Here is a 17,751-nt window from a genome sequence, read left to right as displayed (position 1 = left end):
AATGTGGTGTGTCCACGTTGCGTTTTGGGCCGTTTCCTGTCGCGGGCCCTAGGCCTACCTACACAAGTGAGGCGCAATTTTTCTCTGAAGACTTTGGGGAACGCAGTTTGGGTGGAATTTTGTGGATCCACGCAGATTCCAGAACTTTCCACCACAGAAATGTGAAGTAAATGTGGGTTTTAAAAAAAAAAAATATTAGGTTTGCAAGGGATTCTGGGTAACAGAACCTGGTGGGAGCCAGTCAAGTCACCGTATCCTGGATTCTCCTTGGTGTCTAGTTTTAAAAAATGTATAGATTTGCTAGGTTTCCCTAGGTGCTGGCAGAGCTAGGGTTCTAAATCTACAGCTAGGCACTTTGCAAGAAAAGGATGTTTTCACTGTAAAAATGTGGGGTGTCCACGTTGCGTTTTGGGCCGTTTCCTGTCACGGGCACTGGGCCTACCCACACAAGTGAGGTACCATTTTTCTCGGAAGACTTTGGGGAACACGCGGTGGGGAGAATTTTGTGGATCCACGCAGATTCCAGAACTTTTCACCACAGAAATGTGAGGAAAATGTGTTTTTGTTTAACAAATGTTTAGGTTTGCAAGGGATTCTTGGTAATAGAACCTGGTGAGAGCCAGTCAAGTCACCCCATCCTGGATTCCCCTGGGTGTCTAGTTTTCAAAAATGTATAGGTTTGCTAGGTTTCCCTAGGTGCCGGCAGAGCTAGGGTTCACAATCTACAACTAGGCACTTAAGAAAAAAGGGTCAGTTTTCACTGTACAAATAAAATGTGTCCACGATGTGTTTTGAGCCGTTTCCTGTCACGGGCCCTAGGCCTACCCACACAAGTGAGGTACCATTTTTATCGGGAGACCAAGGGTAACACAGGATTGTAGAGAAACTGTTATTACCTATTGAGTTTTGATGCATTTCTGCCTTCCAAATGAAATACAATGTGTAAAACAGAAGTCATTTTAAAAAATGACCTATAATTCTCATGCTAGTATGGGAACTCACAATTTCGGAAATTTGCAAATATCTACTGTTTCTAAACTCTATATTTTGTTCCAATTTTAGGAAAACATAGGTGTCTTTCATACCGATTTTTCCATGTATATATTTTCCCAAATTAATTGCTATATACCCGGTACATAATAAAAAAACATTGCAAAACGCTGCTCAGTTATTGGCTCTGGGTTCGTCTGGTTTTGGTGAACCTACAAGTCCTATATATCCCCACAACCAGAAAGGTCCAGCGGATGTAACAGTATATTGCTTTCAAACAACTAACATAATTAGAAGAAGTTACAGGTGAAAATGTTGACACAAATGGCTGTTTTTTCAACTAATTTTAAATTTTTCCTATATTCAATGGTTAGTTTCTATAAAGAAACCTTGAAGGCTCTACACAAATGACCCCTTGCTGAATTCACAATTTTGTCTACTTTTCTAAAATGTATAGCTGTACAGGATCCATTATTGGTTTCATACCCATTTCTACCATTAACTGGAAAGAGGTTAAAAGCACAAAAAATAGCAAATATAGGCTATGTCCCAGAAAAATTCCAAAACTGTGTAAAAAAAGTTTGGTTTTCTGACAAAAGTCTGCTTGTCCCTGAAATCTGGGAAGATGGTGATTTCAGCACCACAACCCCTTTTTTGATACCATTTTCAGGGAAAAAACAGACGCTTTCATCTGGAGCCCTTCCCCCCCAAAAAAAAATGTACCTGTATTTTGGCTAATTTTTGGGTCCCCTCCAGGGGAGTCCACAAACCCTGGGTACCTTTAGAATTCTCATGACGTTGGGAAAAAAAGGGCGCAAATTTGGCGTGGATACCTTATGTGGTCAAAAAGTTACAGGGACCTGAGCGCGAACTACCCCAAATAGCCAAAAAAAGGCTTAGCACAGGGGGGGAAAGGCCGAGCAGCGAAGGGCTTAAATATTAAGTCATCCCTAAGTAGGCCTTAAATCCCCATAGGGTAGGGTGCGTGGTATTTAAAAGTAGGACACACAAAGTGTAATGTTAAACATGTCTTTACAGTGACAAGGCCATAAAAGTTATTTTCATTGTATCAGGGTTAGCTGTTCCGTAGAAAAGCATTGGGACACAATACCAAACCTAAGAATGTCATTTCTACTTAGGAAGCAGCTGCAAAGTTCATTTAAAAAAAAATATATATTTATTACAAACCCAATCTGTTGGTAAAGTTAGATTTGTAAAACTATTTTGTGATATTAACTTTTAAAAAGTCACCCTTTACCTTCTGAAAGCCTACAGAAGCCTGTTTGAATGAGCATCCAACTGTCACCCAGGAGCTGAATAGCCTCTTTGATGAGGTATGAACTTGCTCCTAGAGCTGAGACAAAGGCAGTGGGTGTGGGGCTACACCTCTGACATGGTGACCATATGGGCCCAAGAAATTAATTAACTTCAAAGAGGCCTACCCTGTCACAGGCAGAAGTAGATAACACCTCTGCCTGCCCCTCCTTTGTCCCTCTAGTCAGCCAGGCACCAATCCCAGTGTGAGAGGAGCTGCCTCAGAATCTGATATTGAGTGACCACAGAGAAGGGGTTGCTAGTTTCCCTGGCAACACCACTAGGATGGGCACAGGAGTTCTGCACAGAGGACAAAAAATTCTGCCATATTGGATCTAGTTAGAGAGGGGCACGAAGGCATTCTTTGCAATTAGGCACACAGGCCCTGCTGCAAAAGTGAGTATGGTTACACCGGTGAACTTTTTAACTATCGGTTAGGAAGTGACAAGGAGTCACCCCCACCCACAGGCCAGTGCCAGGTAACAATGTGGCACCCGTGGTCAGCAGCATCAGAACACCACTGGACCTGTGAAAGACAGAAGAAGGACTGCTCCTACTGCTGAGACCTGTGAGCACACATGAAAGGCTGTATCTGACCCCACTTGTATCCAGGACAAAGTAGTGAACTCCAATGGTCAGTTCGATGACCTCATATTAAGCTACAGGGACACCACAAGCCCTATTCCTGAAGACCTCTATGTCCTTTTCCACCTGCACCAGCCCTGGACCATCCTGGTCGCTTCTGCTGAAATTAGTATTGATCCCCAAGTGCTTTTCGGGAGGTCCAAGAACCCTTGGCTGTGTAAAAGGGGATTCCTCTTAACATCCAGAAAAACCTGAGACTTAGAAATGTTTGGCTCCAAAGACCTCTTGAGGAGTAGCATAAACCAGCCATGTCTATCCAACAAAGGTGCGAAGGTGTGTTGGAATTGGGCCAAAGGGCTACTCCCGCTATGAGGTTTTCTGCAACAGAAAATCTGTTCCAGCAGGATGTTGTGGAGAAGGTATGCACCTTCTTGGATCTCTGATTGGCTTAAGCTTTCAGACTTGCTCCTATGGAGAAATCTGAGCTCCAAAAAATGTACTGGGTCAAAGAAATCTTCATCGGGCGAAGACAACAAAAGTATCTGGCTGTGAGGGACCTTCTTAACCACAAACTTTACATTTCTCCTGCTCTGAGCTTACCCACCAAAAGTCATCGGCTTCACCAGGGCTTCATCCCATGGTTATCCATCCTCATGGAACTCATCTTGGCCACAGCCTGCTGCCTAGCCCCGTTGAGGATTTTTGACTTCTATTTCAAAGACAAAGGGGCTGAATCATATGTTGGTGGTACGGATACTCCTGTGATGGAGTATCCTTACCACTAACTAACATAATGGCACGCCAGCCTGATTTAGATGCGGGCAGACCATAGGTCAGCTATGACAATGACTACTACATCACCACCATAGACAAACCTCACTGAAAGAGTATGGGTTATCAGAGAAATATATGTCCTCCCACCCAATCAGTATTGACGGACATATAGCCATTTTTTTTACTGTCCGTCACCTCCAGGCAAACCCTAGTGGTGAGGTACAGTAGAAAAATTAATAAAGCCCACCGTGCCATGGGAGATTACTCCCATGGTGAGGGGGGCATTTTATTTATTTATTTTCAAAAAGAAAATCCAAACTGTTTGGTGCAGGGCTCCGTCATGATGACGGAGCACTGCATCAAAAAGCGAAGAGCACTGCCAGGAACCCCCAGGACAGTGGTTTCTGCCAATGCAATATAGATGACCAACTGCCTGGAGATCATTTATAAATTTGCCGGGCAGTCACTCCACCAGAAGGATGAAGTAATATACTCCACCACCCTGGCAGAACAATGGGCCGTCCATCAACATATAACTTGGCCCTAAGTCAGAAGGGAAAACTTCTGACTGGGATGAACTTGGCTTCTTTAACCAACCCATGCTCCACCATGGTTGGCCTAAATTTGTGCCAAGGTCCAGGTTATGTGCAATCAGATACCGCGGTTGGCGCATAATAATTTTTGGTGCTATTTTCATTTAAAATTTCAAAAACGTATATATCCAGTTCCCCTTATTTGATTTTTGTCATTTTGGTGTCATTTTGTTCATTAAATTGTTCTCTATTTTTATAAATTGGTGTAGGATTTTTATTGCGTTGAGTTTTTGACTTTTTTACTGTTTTGGCACTTCTAAATGCTTTACACGTGATCTTAAGCTAAGCCTATCAGCTCTGTGATATAGCTACCAGGGGTTCAGCTCAATTTTTAATTGCTGAAACCTTTACCTGACCTAACAAGAATAGTGACATTATTACTTGTGGTGGACTACCATTCACCCCAATTTAAAAGCCACTTTCTCACCTATTTACATCAATGTTGTTGTTACCAGGCGCGCAACACCCATTGGACTCACAGGTCTTCAGCCCCCCCGTCGCATGTGGCAGCCCGGGATGAGACAGCCTTGCGGCGCACACACAGCCGCACCCGAGCACTTCACAGTACCATTTGCATGTTAATGAGGCCTCGCTGTTGTTTCACCCCTTCTAAGAGCCCCTGCAGCTCCACTCTGCCTATGGCTTAAAAGATTCAGCCACCCCCGAAATTTTTTCTTAGCCCCCCCCCCCCCGAAATTTGGCTCTAGTTGCGCCTCTGGTTGTTACTCATGTATCTGAAACAGGTAACACCCACTGACAAAGCAGATCGGTCTGGCTTAGTTTAGGTGTATGTCTGTTGTTGTGTTATATATCTGGACTTGATAACAGAAAGATCAGAGGAACCAAAATACCTGTTGGGTGGCACACTAAGGAAATCACAGAAATTGAGTTACGTATTTAAGTCACACCCTTAATTGAATTTGCCACCCCCATTTTAGAGACTCCCCAAATATTTTCATCCCACTTAAGTCCTGGTTACATGTAGTTGACACATACAATAATTATTTTATTTGGAAAAACTATTAGAAAAAATACATGTTTTGCATCTGTGCTTAATTTATGGGGTGTTTTTCTAATTTGAAGCACTTGACAGTCTGTGGTCGTTTCTTATAAGAAGTATGAAAAAGTCCGACACTTTGGTATTTTTGGCATGGAGGACGGCCGGCCTCCTGCCATATTTCGGCTTCGGCTTGTTTCCTGGCGGGCGCTGTCCCCTCCTGGAAGGTGCCGGAGGATGTACTCTGACCAATCGGAGCAGGGCTTCTCGCCCGGCAGTCATACTCCTCCTCTCCCTTCAGAGAAGAGGAGTATGAACCAATCGCAGCTTTTATTCACCCACCCTGAGCAGTGCTATTGCAGCGCTTCGGGGACAGTCGCAACCATAGGAGCCTCAAATCACCGCCCCAGCAAATGAACGTGTCATTTGAGAAAATGACCCCACCCCTCTCCTCGGAGTGGCTTTCTGGGCTTCGTAGGGCAGTCCGCCGCGAAGCTCAGTCAAATGGAGGATTTCGAGTGGCTGTGTCACCAAAGGCATCTAAACCCTCCCATCCCTTACCAATATTTCATCCCCCGCTCCGCCTCTTTTCCCTCCTTCACCCCTGCTCCGCCTTCATCGGCTCCACCTACAAATTGTATGCTCAAAAGTTCAGAAGTAGCAATTAAGTATATGGTTGCCTGTGAGTGTTATGTGAGTGTATCGTGGAAGTTGAGATACCCAGGACACCGACCCTTCTCGACAGTGATATCTGCCGGTTCGAGCAGCACGGGAGCCCGATGCAGACCAGCATGTACCTTGCCGATGCCGCAGCCAGAGGCGACCTGCACAAGGTCGAGGAGATGTTAAGAGCAGGCGTGGATGTTCACGAGCTGAATGCCTGCGGACGCGCAGCGATCCAGGTACGCTACCTGTAGCTCTCGACAGCTGGGCACACGTGCCCTGTACACAGACTGACCACGGGATGGCACACTTAACCTGGGTATTTTAGATCAGAGCAGAACTGATATCAGGAAAAGGACTTAGTGGCACGTGCCAGGCTCAGACAAGCAAGAACGGAAGCCGAAGAGTGCAGCCCCAGAGCGGCAGACTGTGAAACTGGGGGACAGGGTTCGGTCTCGGCGTCCGCTCAACATAACATGATTCTGGACAGATCACTTAATCTCACTGTGCCCCCCCAGTCCCCCCTAAAATGTATATGATTCTGTGTAATGTAACTAGTGCTCATGTAGCTCACGTAAAGCGCTCCAATACGTTCGGGTCGAGACAGAGCTGTATTAAACTGTACTTCTTTCTATACCATGTAACGTGCCCCACCTCACACACACCCGACAGCAGATACTCATTAAACCCCACCGTCTGCTGCATGCGGCAGCCATCGCGCTGGTGACCTTGGGCTGTTTGTACTGAGCAGTGGCGTAATATAAAATGATGCCCCCCACTCCCCTGCAGAATGAAAAGAGAGGACCCTTAGCCTAACAAGGGGACGGGAAGATCGCTTTCAGGCGGCCCAGGCAGTAGGATAGCAAGTGTTGTGGGCTCTAAGGCAGGAAAGGAAATATGGTTCCCATTTGTCTGGTTTGGTATTGAAAAACGGTCATAATTGGGGTGAAGTGAGGCCCATTAATCAATACCCGGGCCCTGGTGCTCCTGCAGCCAGGTCACTAGTAACATTAGAGCTTTACAGGAAGCCACAAGCAACGTGGAGCGACCCCAGTTAACTGCACAGCATAAGTATGTTACATTGACCAGAACCAGATGAAATCTAGTATCAGAAAGACGCGACCAGAATGCTGCTTGGCAAAGTATATCATTGTAGAGACAGTACATTAATGACAAGAACATGAGAAAATGTCTGATGATAAGTGTGAGATAGCTTCACGCCCTCCCACCCCCGCAAAATAAATCGGTCTTCAGGCTAGGCTGGATTGTAGATCCCACTCTGAAAGAAGTGGGTTTGATTCCGATCTGTTGGAAGAATTTAAGTTCTAGAAGCTTCCGAGCCGCAGTCTCCCAAAGGTCCAACAATTTAGTTACAATCTCAAAATCACACAGTGTGTCCTCTGCGTTGCCGGGTGGGTCCGTCTTAGGCCTCTTCTGGTTCTGCGGCTCCCACCGCACAGTGCAAGGCCAGAGCACGACACTGGTGAACCGTACGCTGAAAAGGATCTGGTAGCAAAACTGTACTGAGAGAGGGGTGTCTTATAGTGTACTTATAGAGGCGGTACTTCACACCGTACTTTAAAAGGCTCAATCCGTCCTATGTAAACAGGGAGTACTGGAATTCGTATTTAAAGAGCCAGCATTTCAAATTGAAAAGAGGGTAGCAATTTATATTGTTTAAAAAAAGTCTAGCTTCAGTTTGAAAGCAACGAAATATCGTCTTACATTGGTGGGAAAAAGTTAGCACTTCACTCTCGAAATTAAGAGGATGCACTTAATTCTAGAAGTAAAGGGCCAGCATCTCACTCTAGAATTAAGAGGTAACACTTCACTTTAAAATCAGAGGTAGCACTTCTTTGTCGAACTAAAGATTTCGTACTTCACTCTAGAATTAGAGGTAGTACTTCCTTTTAGAACTAAAGTTATAATTTCACTCTAGAATAACTTGTAGCCCTTCTTTCTACAATTAAAAAGGTAACACTGTTGTAGAATTAGAGAAGTTGCACTTCCCTCTTGAATTAAAAAGGTGGCACCTCACTCTACAATTAAAGAGGTTGCAGTTCACCCCACAGCTAAAGAGGTAGCGCTTCACATTAAGATTAAAGTGCTGAAGTCTCTCATTGAACCTAGGAGCTGACACCGCACACATTGTTTCTAACGTTCGGGTAAATAAATTCCACTTCACATTGAATCTGAAGGGGGAGAGCTTCGCCTTGGACTTGCACCTCACACTGGGATTATAGGTGTAGCATGTCACTGGGGTTAAATGGCTGCCATTTCGCAGTAGATTTAAAAGGGTAAAAGTGTACATTGTTTTCAAGGAGGCAGAGAGTCGTGACTGACCTAAGGACACAGCGTTCCTGGTATCAAACGCACCTTCCAAGGCCATGGTTCTATATCTAACATAAACCCTCCCAGACACGGGGTCACCCCAATGGAAGCTCCGGTGCATGCTAGACTGATGTTAATGAAAGAATGACCCCAAGTAAGGGAAATTATTTGTGACATTATCACGGTGACTACTCACAGAAGTCACACAGAGGCCTGCCTGCGACAAATTCCACAAAATTATTGTAAATTCTGTGATATAGAACAGTTAATATACAGCAGCTCGTTCTAATAATCTCTGCTGGAATTTATCAACGCCGGCCGGTGCACTCCGATGTATTTCTTGTAGTGTCAAAGTAACGTTTTCAAGTAACTCCCCGTGCCCAGATACCAAACAGCAAAATTCGGCGAATAAATATGCATCATTTATATCAAGACAAAATGCCCTTAAAATGCATCACTTTTACGTATCTGCGGGATCCAGAGCCGTTTTAAAGCCGGTTAAAGTGGGCTCCGGCCCCAGCCTTTCAGGGGCCCCTGGTAGATGCGGCTCTGTTCTCCACACAGAGCCTGACCACCTTGAATGAGCTGTGAACACAGATTATTTTAAATACCATTTCCTTTCATTTATGTTAAAATAATCGTAATGTGTGGAAGTATATTACAGATATTCTGCAAAGAAATGTGACGTTGGGTACGATTTCCAGCTCCATGCCACATCTCTAAAAAAAAAGTAGCTTTTGGATCAAAACAGGAACTTACATGTTAGAAATGGCAGTTAGTCGCAGAGCTTATTTGCAACAATATCAATAAACTGCTACGGGATACAGTACTGAAAATACACATCACTTTTCCTGAAAATTAGATTGAAGCATATTTAGAATCTGGACCAGTCTGCACGTACAGAATCAGTGAACCGAAGCCACAGCTGAAATTGGATCATACATGTAAAACTGTTCCATACAGGGCCCCCAAAATATGTTTGGTCCAGGGCCCCCATAATCCTTAAAATGTCCCTGGCAGGTGCACCTTACACTCTATTTTTACACTCAGTACATACCATTTATAACCATGGCAAAGCCGCACACAGATATGCCACCTATTAGCTATACAACGCCATGATTAAAAACACACCAAAATCAGCAACCATGTATTTATTAAACAGAATTCGGCAAATATATAACGCAGTGAAACAGAGGGCCCTTTGTCCAACAGGTCCTTATAGTACTTACACGTATTTGTATACATGGCTGGTTGTTAAATACAAGCGACATACAATATAACAATCCCAGTAAAATGTACTAAAATGCCATTTCTAATATTGTAGCCAATTAAAAATGTACTGATAATATAGAATTGAGGTGCGGGTAATGCTGCAAGAAGAACGTAAAATACATATATCACAATAAAATACAGCAGCAAATTATAATAGCGCAGTGTCCTTTTAGTGCGCACATACATTCTGCTGCATTTACATTCCTGCCGTGCACCTCACACCCTAACCCTGTAGAGGGCGCTTCTTTGTCACAATTGATATTTCCACCGAACGGGACACCACTACCAACATCACAGGGTCCTCTCATTTCCCAACCGCGCTCATTGTCGGTATTTAAAAGCAGCCGCTCTCCTCATACCCGCTACATGAGTTTTCTTGGGCTGATGTGGATTTCCCGCCGTTCGGGTGGTGACTGAAAAGTACAAGTGACAGTTAAGTGTGCTGTGTGCGGACTCTGAAGATACGCATTTAATCTATCACTTCCAAATTTACATAGGTGACCCTAAATCTTTACCTGTGTCGGAGCTTTGTGTTTTCGGTCCCATTGCGTCAGTTTCAAACCTTCTCTTCAGTCCCTTCTTCTGTGGCAACCACTAATCTCTGGCGTCTGTGGTTGAGTAAAGAATGTTGTTAACCATCTAGCGTCTGGCATGCCTCTCACATTCGAATAGTGCGGACTACGAACGTGCACACAGGATTCATTACATAGAACACGAGGTCCTGTTTAACGCTAGCAGGCGTGAGTAACCAAAAATGAGGCAGAAACAGAGCGGTTTGACCGGATACAGTGGGGGGGGGGGGGGGGGGGGGGGTTGCCGCGATGCCACAAAGGTGCCATGGACCCTAATGAATGTAAAGAAAACGTCCCTCTTCTATTTTGATAGTACAGTAAAAGTACAGCATGAATGGGGCTGCAGTGCCCCCTCACACCCTGGACCCCGTGCCACTGCACCAGCGGCCCTGGTCAGTGCTTTAAATAAATTAGAAAACAATATTGCAGGTACTCATTTAAATAGGGTGAGTGGGCGGGGCTTGGGGCGGGGCTAAGAGCAAGACATGCTGATACTTACTGACCTCAAAACTAGTTGCAGCACATATTAAAACACGTGAGAAGTGTGTTTCTATAAACAATACAGATAAACTGGTTAAACAAAACTAAAGCCAAACGCGGTGATGTTTTAACATTTCCTTGTTTTGTAATATTTGCAGCTTCCATACTGTGATTCGCTGTTGCTTAGCTCAATGCTATATTTTCTCGAGTGTGCAAACATACAGAAAGAAACAAGCAGACCTGCACACAGACAGCATTCCACACGTCCTTTAATGTACCTCCCAAGAGTGACTCGATTCTCTCTCTATTTACCTAGCTTTTTTCTTACACAAAAACACGCACAGGCAAACAGACAAACATGAGCAGACACACTCACACATAAGAACCAGGTAGGATTGAAGCCATTTTAACCTCCTTACCTTCCTTGGCTTTCTTAATTGCACTGTCACCGTGCTGCCTTGATTTCTGTGTTTGCAGCACAGCATGATGGTGAACACCTGGACCTTATGCAAATGAGCCCACGCTGGATAGTTCAGTGGGGTTTCAGCTCACCAGTTAGGGGTTCAGAAGTGCCTTGGCTGTCAGAGACAGGTCATCAGCACTAGGCAGCCAATGCGCCTTCCATTTCATGACTACCGGTACTCTCCTTGGCAGTAGAGCAGTGCCGGTACTCGGAGTAATAAAAAAAAGAAGTGCCTGTACTCAGTACCTGTGAGTACAGGCCCATCTAAAGCACTGGCCCTGGTAATAGCTGCGCCCCTACTCCCTGTATCTCTTAATTCCTGAATTCTTGTATCACTCCCTGAATGTCTCCTACCCCTTCCTCGCCTCCCTTGCTATTACCCTGCCTTCCTTTCCACACTCCTCATGTCTTTTCATTGTCTGCCGGTGTTTCCATTTCTCACTGTATATCTTCCTTCCACTGTGTCGCTTTTCACCTGCCTTCCTTGCCCCTTCTTTTCCACCCTTCATGCCTTTTTCTTCCTGTTTCGCAACGAGCATAAGTGACAAATTAAAGATAAAGGTAAGAAACAAGTGGAAAAAGGCATAATAAAGATAAGAAATGAGCAGAAAGAGGCGGATAAAGGTCAGCAATGAGCAGGACGAGGCAAGATAATGATGGGAAACGAGCAGAAAGAGGCAGAATAAAGGTCAGAAACGAACGGAAAGAGGCAGAATAAAGATAAGCAAAGATCAGAAAGAGGCCAAATAAAGGAGAGAAACGAGCAGCAAGAGGCAGAATAAAGCTCAGAAACGAGCAGAAAGACGCAAAATAAAAGTCAGAACCAAGCAAAAAGAGGCAAATTAGAGGCAAATTTAGAGGTCAGAAAATGAACAGCAAGACACAGAATAAAGGTGAGAAACTAGCAGAAATCTGCAGAATAAAGGTCAGAAATGAGCAGAAAGAGGTAAAATAAAGGTGAGAAACGAACAGAAATAGAGAAAAAAAGGTAAGCAACAAGCAGAAATAGGCAAAAAAGGTAAGAAACAAGCAGAAAGAGGCTGTCTAAAGGTCAGAAACAAGTAGTAAGAGGGATATAAAGGTCAGAAAGAAGCAGAAAGGGGCAGAATAAAGGTCAGCAATGAGCAGAAAGACACAAATTAAAGGTCAGCAACAAACAGAGAGAGGCAAAATAAAGGTCAGAAGAGAGAAGAAAGAGGCAAATTAAAGGTCAGAAAAAGCAGAAAGAGGCTGTCTAAAGTTCAGAAACGAGCAGTAAGAGGGATATAGAGGTCAGAAACAAGCAGAAAGAGGCAGAATAAGGTCTGAAGGAAGCAGAAAGAGGCAGAATAAAGGTCAGCAATGAGCAGGAAGAAACAAACTAAAGATAAAGGTAAGAAACAAGCAAAAAGAGACAAAATAAAGAAGAAATTAGCAGAAAGCGGCAGAAAAAAGGTCAGCAACAAGCAGAACGAGGCATGATAATGGTGGGAGACAAGCAGAAAGAGGCAGAATAAAGGTCAGAAATGAACAGAAAGAGGCAGAATAAAGGTCAGCAACACGCGGAAAGAAGCAGAATAAAGGTCAGCACAGAGCAGAAGGAGGCAAAATACGGGTTAGAAACAAGCAGAAACAGGCAGAATAAAGGTCAGAAATGAGCAGAAAGAGGCAAAATAAAGGTGAAAAATGGGCAAAATAAAGGTAAGCAACAAGCAGAAAGAGGCAATAAAAGGTCAGAAAAGAGCAGCAACATGCAGAATAAAGGCCAGAAGGAGTAGAAAGAGGCAATATAAACGTGTGATATGAGTAGAAAGGCAAAATAAAGGTCAACAAACAGCAGAAAGAGGCAAAATATGGGTGAGAAACTAGCAGAAAGAGGCAAAATAAAGTTGAAAAAAGAGGAGAAAGAGGCAAAATAAAGGAAAGCAACAAGCAGAAAGAGACAAAAAAGGTCAGAAACGAGCAGAAAGATGCAGAATGAAGGTCAGAAGGAGCAGAAAGAGGCAAGACACAGGTGTGAAATGAGCAGGAATGCAAAATAAAGGTCAGCAACCAGATGAAAGAGGTGAAGTATAGGTGAGAAACTAGCAGAAAGAGGCAGAATAAAGGTCAGCAGTGAGCAGAAAGAGGCAAACTAAAGGTGAGAAATGAGCAGAATTAAGGTCAGAAGGGAGCAGAAAATGGCAGAATAAAGGTCAGCAATGAGCAGAAAGACACAAACTAAAGGTCAGCAACAAACAGAAAGAGGCAAAATAAAGGTCAGAAGAGAGAAGAAAGAGGCAAAATAAAGGTCAGAAAGAAGCAGAAAGAGGCAAAATAAAGGCCAGAAACAAGCAGAAATAGACAAAAAAGGTAAGCAACGAGCAGAAAGATGCAACAAATTTGAGAGACAAGCAGAAAGAGGCTGTCTAAAGTTCAGAAATGGACACTTCTGTCAGAGACAAGATCCATTTGGGCTCTTTTTAAGCATCCAAGAACACAATGCTATCCTTCATACACATTACTATCGAGCATACACTGTTTAGGTAACCAACATCAAGTAGAAACCAAAACAATAATAATAAAATATATAGTGTTCTTTATTATTCAGGATCCTAATAGGATTCAACATCTAAAAACATTTTTCATAATGAAAAACGTTAAAAAACATACACATCAATTATTGCACTTCAAATAATCACACTAGTTAAAAATATATCTTAAAAATAATCTGGGAACATATATCAAAACAGTAGAAACATCAAAGACTTGTTGAGTCAAACTGGGACACCAAATCCATATCTTTTACAGTTGATAGCCAAGGTTGATCACTTGATCGTGTTATTGTTATAATCAAAGACTTGCCCAGAACATGTCAAAATCAGGATAACGTATTATCACAACTTTGCAGCAAAAATAAAGCAAAAAAATAACCAAACGCAGGCTCCTGGGCTTGTTTTGAAAAGGGCCCCGGATGGGCTGGATCCTGGGGGCATTTTCTAAATCATGGAGGGGGGTGCACAGGGCCCCCCTCATGAGGTTCTTTGAGTCCTGAAGACAATCACCTCCTCAGGTCCCCGGCAGTTTATTATTAATTTAGGAGGGGGCTGCATGGACCCTGCTCTATGGGCTCACATTTGCTCTGAGGAGCAAGGCTGTTGCAAACCCTGGGGACCACCACCATTCCAGGGCCAAAATAACATTTTAAAGAGGGTATACTGCCTTGGGGACCACCACCTCAGTCAGTGACATCACTGATGACATCTCAAATGACATCACTGATGACATCATCCACAGAACCACTCACACACCTACACAACCACTCACATACTCCTTCACAGACCCACACAACCACTCACACACCCACTCATTCATTCATAGAGTCACTCCCTCACCCACTCACTCACTCATACAGTCACTTACACAGTCACTCACCTATACAACCACTCACACACACACTCACACACCAACACAACCACTTACATACCCATTCATACATCAATACAACCACTCACACACCCACTCACTCACCCATATTGCTACTCACTCTCCAATACAGCCACTCACACACCAACTCACTTAACAAATACCCACTCACACAGAAACTCACTCACCCATGCAGCATCTTACATACTTAGTCACACAGCCGTTCAGTCAACAATACCGCCACTTACACAGCCACTCACCCACGCATATAGCCATCCACACAGCCACTCACTGGCCCATACAACCAATTACACACCCAGTTACAGACCCACAGAACCATACACACCCCCACACACACACCAACACAACTACTCACACACACACACTCATACATCCATACAGCCACTCAAAATCGAATGCACACAATCACACACCCACTCACATAATATATGCTAGAATTAGTATCAGTCATTAGTAGTACACAAAGTATAATAATGTGACTTTGTAGTAGCTTAGTATGCATCTTTAAGTCTCAGATATGTTTACAAAACATTAACACTCACTGGATGATGTCAACAGTGATGTCATTTGAGATGTCATCAGAGATGTCAACAATGATGCCACTGATTATGTCATGAATGATGTAATATTTGTGGTCATAAGCAGTGCATTGCGAAGGCGTAAATTATAGTTAGCTCAGGTAACTTTAACTACTGAATTTCTATGGTTTTGCATAAGTGAAAATTAAGCATAACGACAACACCCCTGTAACCTTTGATTTTTCAGTAAACATATGTATATATACACATATGTGTATTTACCTATGGTTAGCGCGATTAAAACACTTTCTGCCCTTTTATCTCATTCTTTTGGGTTCTTTGTCATCCTTGCTTGCTTTATTTGTCACTGTTTTTACATTCTTTCTCTTCCTCCTTCTTTCTTCCTTTTGTGTTTTTCTCTCTTTTGCTCTGGGTCAAAGTCTGATGAGGAAAGATAAGAGCCGGTCTGTAAAGATTAATGCCGGTGGGCCCTACCTTCAACCACTGGTTCAAATTAAGCGTGGATACATATATTTGGTACATGATGGGTCATACACCACGACCCTGAAGGCTGAGTGCTTAGTAAGCTTCACTGGAACCCCTAAATGGCAACAAAGAACCATATTAAACATATAATTCAAAATGTATTTTTTATATTGCAATTTTATTTTTGGAATAGTTAGCTTGAAAAAGCTGTTTCTCCAAAGTGAAGCGAACAATTTGAACGGAATGGAGTTAGAATGTTTACGTTTTGCTTACCTTTCATGAATAAACTGTTGCTACAGCAGTGGAAACTGGTGAGGGGCAGTGGATTTATGCTACTCTGTGGCTGCAGCATATATTGCATATTTACTGCATTTCCACATAATTTCTATCATTCACGATTTCACAAAAATGTTTTTAGCTCAAATGGATGATACTACTAATGCCAGATAACGTGCTACATAGTTTGTGGTTTTTGGTGCATTAATAGATAACATGCCGCATAATTCGGTCCTCCGTTCCACATAATCCTATTCGCCCTGATGATGGTAAAACTCTGAAGAGCTGATATTATGATGATGACATCAATATTTCACACAAAACCATTAACAGTTTTCCACATACGATTCCATGTGACATATGGGCTTTTATACCACTGCCTTTTTTGCACTAAAAACACCCAGACATGTAATTAATATAAGCACCCCACCTCCAGACACTCCCAGTGTACATGGCGGCTTCTATTCAAGGTCTGAACAGCACATTGCTGTTCCCTTCTCTATCCAGCAGACGTCCTTTCCCTTCCGATTAAGGTTCATTATGAATATAGGCGATGACAACTCCGTTTTTAAGTTTACCCGAATCTTTCTCACAGTTCATTATTTAAATATAAATAGTCTGTAAGTCCCACTTCCTCATGTGACGTATTTTATGTATACAGTAACCCGAAAATTCAAAATAAACTTAAGCGCAATTTTTGGACTAAAGGTGCTGATACAATCACATTTATTATTTGGACATTATTACCGTGTCCCTTAGTGCTTCGCAATATTTGCACCTAGTGACAGAGCCGTTTCCATAATGTTTCGCGCCATTTTCTTTGCAATCCGTTCTCGGATCTTACCTTTATTTCTCTTTTTTGCCTCTGGCGTCTGGTTCTTGTGTCTTGTCCTGTCCAGAAATGGAAAAGTGGCTTATTGCGCAAGTAGATGCTCGGCTTTCGTAAATGCCGACACATCAACTAACGGTTTAAATGAATGTATTCGGAACCTAGAAGAACAAAAGCGCGCGAATGAATTTAGGGCTGTAGTCACGGTGCACGGAGCACCGTTCACTGTTGAGCCGCCAGGGGGCTGTCAAACCAACGCCACACATACATTCGAATCCTCTCCTTCTCTTGAGATGACTCTGCTCTATTTGCTGGGACATGTCGTGCCGAAGGCTCTGAGCCTCAGAAACAACCCCTTTCAAGCATGTGTTTACCCAGGTTTTACAGACCTTTTAAGTAAAAAAATTGCACCCCATGCCGTGCTCTCTACCTTTAATGGAGAAAATGATTACATTACACCTTTTTCATACACGCATAGATTAAGGGCTTCATATAGCAGTCGGGGGATATAATACCATAGTTAGAAGCTATGTGTGACAAACTGGGTTACTCATTGAGGGGATGAAACCCTGCTCAGCAGAAACCACAATCCTTGTTGGGGTGAGGCACAAGCCACCCCCAAATTAACATGTGCTCAACCCTCTGGTAGCTTTGCTCAGACCTTTCAAGCTTAACTTAGAGGCAATGTGTAATGTATTTAGGCAGAACTTCAAACATTAATAAAGTGAAAACACGGCACAAGAAAAGTCCCACACTTTAGAAAAAGAGAGTAAAATGTAATAAATGAATCAAGACCAAAATGACAAAAATCTTATCAGTAGAACCAAAGATAAATAAGTTTAAAGTTTCCGGTGAAAGCAGCGCTAAAAAAGCACAAAGCAAAAACTGTGGAATATGGTTGCGCCGGACCTGGACAAAGTCACTAGTTTGGTCCTACTGCGATGGAGCGTGGGCCAGCTACAGGGACCCAGTTAGGCCCAATTAGCAAGAGTACCTTAAGTCCTGTTTGCGGATCACTGCGAGGTCCCTCTCCGACGATACGCTGCACAGCTAAAGTGATGACTCAGTTCCAAGAAGCTGTGAAGGGGCGATGCTAGGTCTTGTGTCATCATTGAGGATGCCATCACAAGCTTGCAATGTGAAATCCAGCATTAAGGATGCATCGCACAGTAGAGATGATGCATCACTTCTGAGGAGCTGCAA

At 43.3% G+C, this 17,751-nt stretch overlaps 1 protein-coding gene and 1 long non-coding RNA gene across 2 annotated transcripts in view; one reads left to right on the top strand and one right to left on the bottom strand.

Moving 5' to 3' along the window:
- Positions 1 to 5,903: 5,903 nt before the first annotated feature.
- CDKN2B (cyclin dependent kinase inhibitor 2B) overlaps positions 5,904 to 17,751 on the top strand; it is a 300,504-nt gene continuing 288,656 nt past the window's right edge. Inside the window, exon 1 of the mRNA XM_085640810.1 lies at positions 5,904 to 6,155. Within this exon, the coding sequence (XP_085496936.1) occupies positions 6,033 to 6,155 (123 nt within the window). The 5' untranslated portion in view covers positions 5,904 to 6,032. The remainder of the gene's footprint in view (positions 6,156 to 17,751) is intronic.
- Positions 9,448 to 16,731, bottom strand: LOC146866249 (uncharacterized). The gene is made up of 3 exons (XR_014976774.1): positions 16,564 to 16,731; positions 10,035 to 10,127; positions 9,448 to 9,932 (listed from the first exon to the last, which is right to left on the bottom strand). It is a non-coding gene; the product is annotated as an uncharacterized LOC146866249 (long non-coding RNA).

Source organism: Triturus cristatus, chromosome 2_1 (assembly GCF_964204655.1).
Source record: "Triturus cristatus chromosome 2_1, aTriCri1.1, whole genome shotgun sequence".
Classification (NCBI taxonomy): domain Eukaryota; kingdom Metazoa; phylum Chordata; class Amphibia; order Caudata; family Salamandridae; genus Triturus; species Triturus cristatus.
This window is presented reverse-complemented; position numbering and strand designations above follow the sequence as displayed.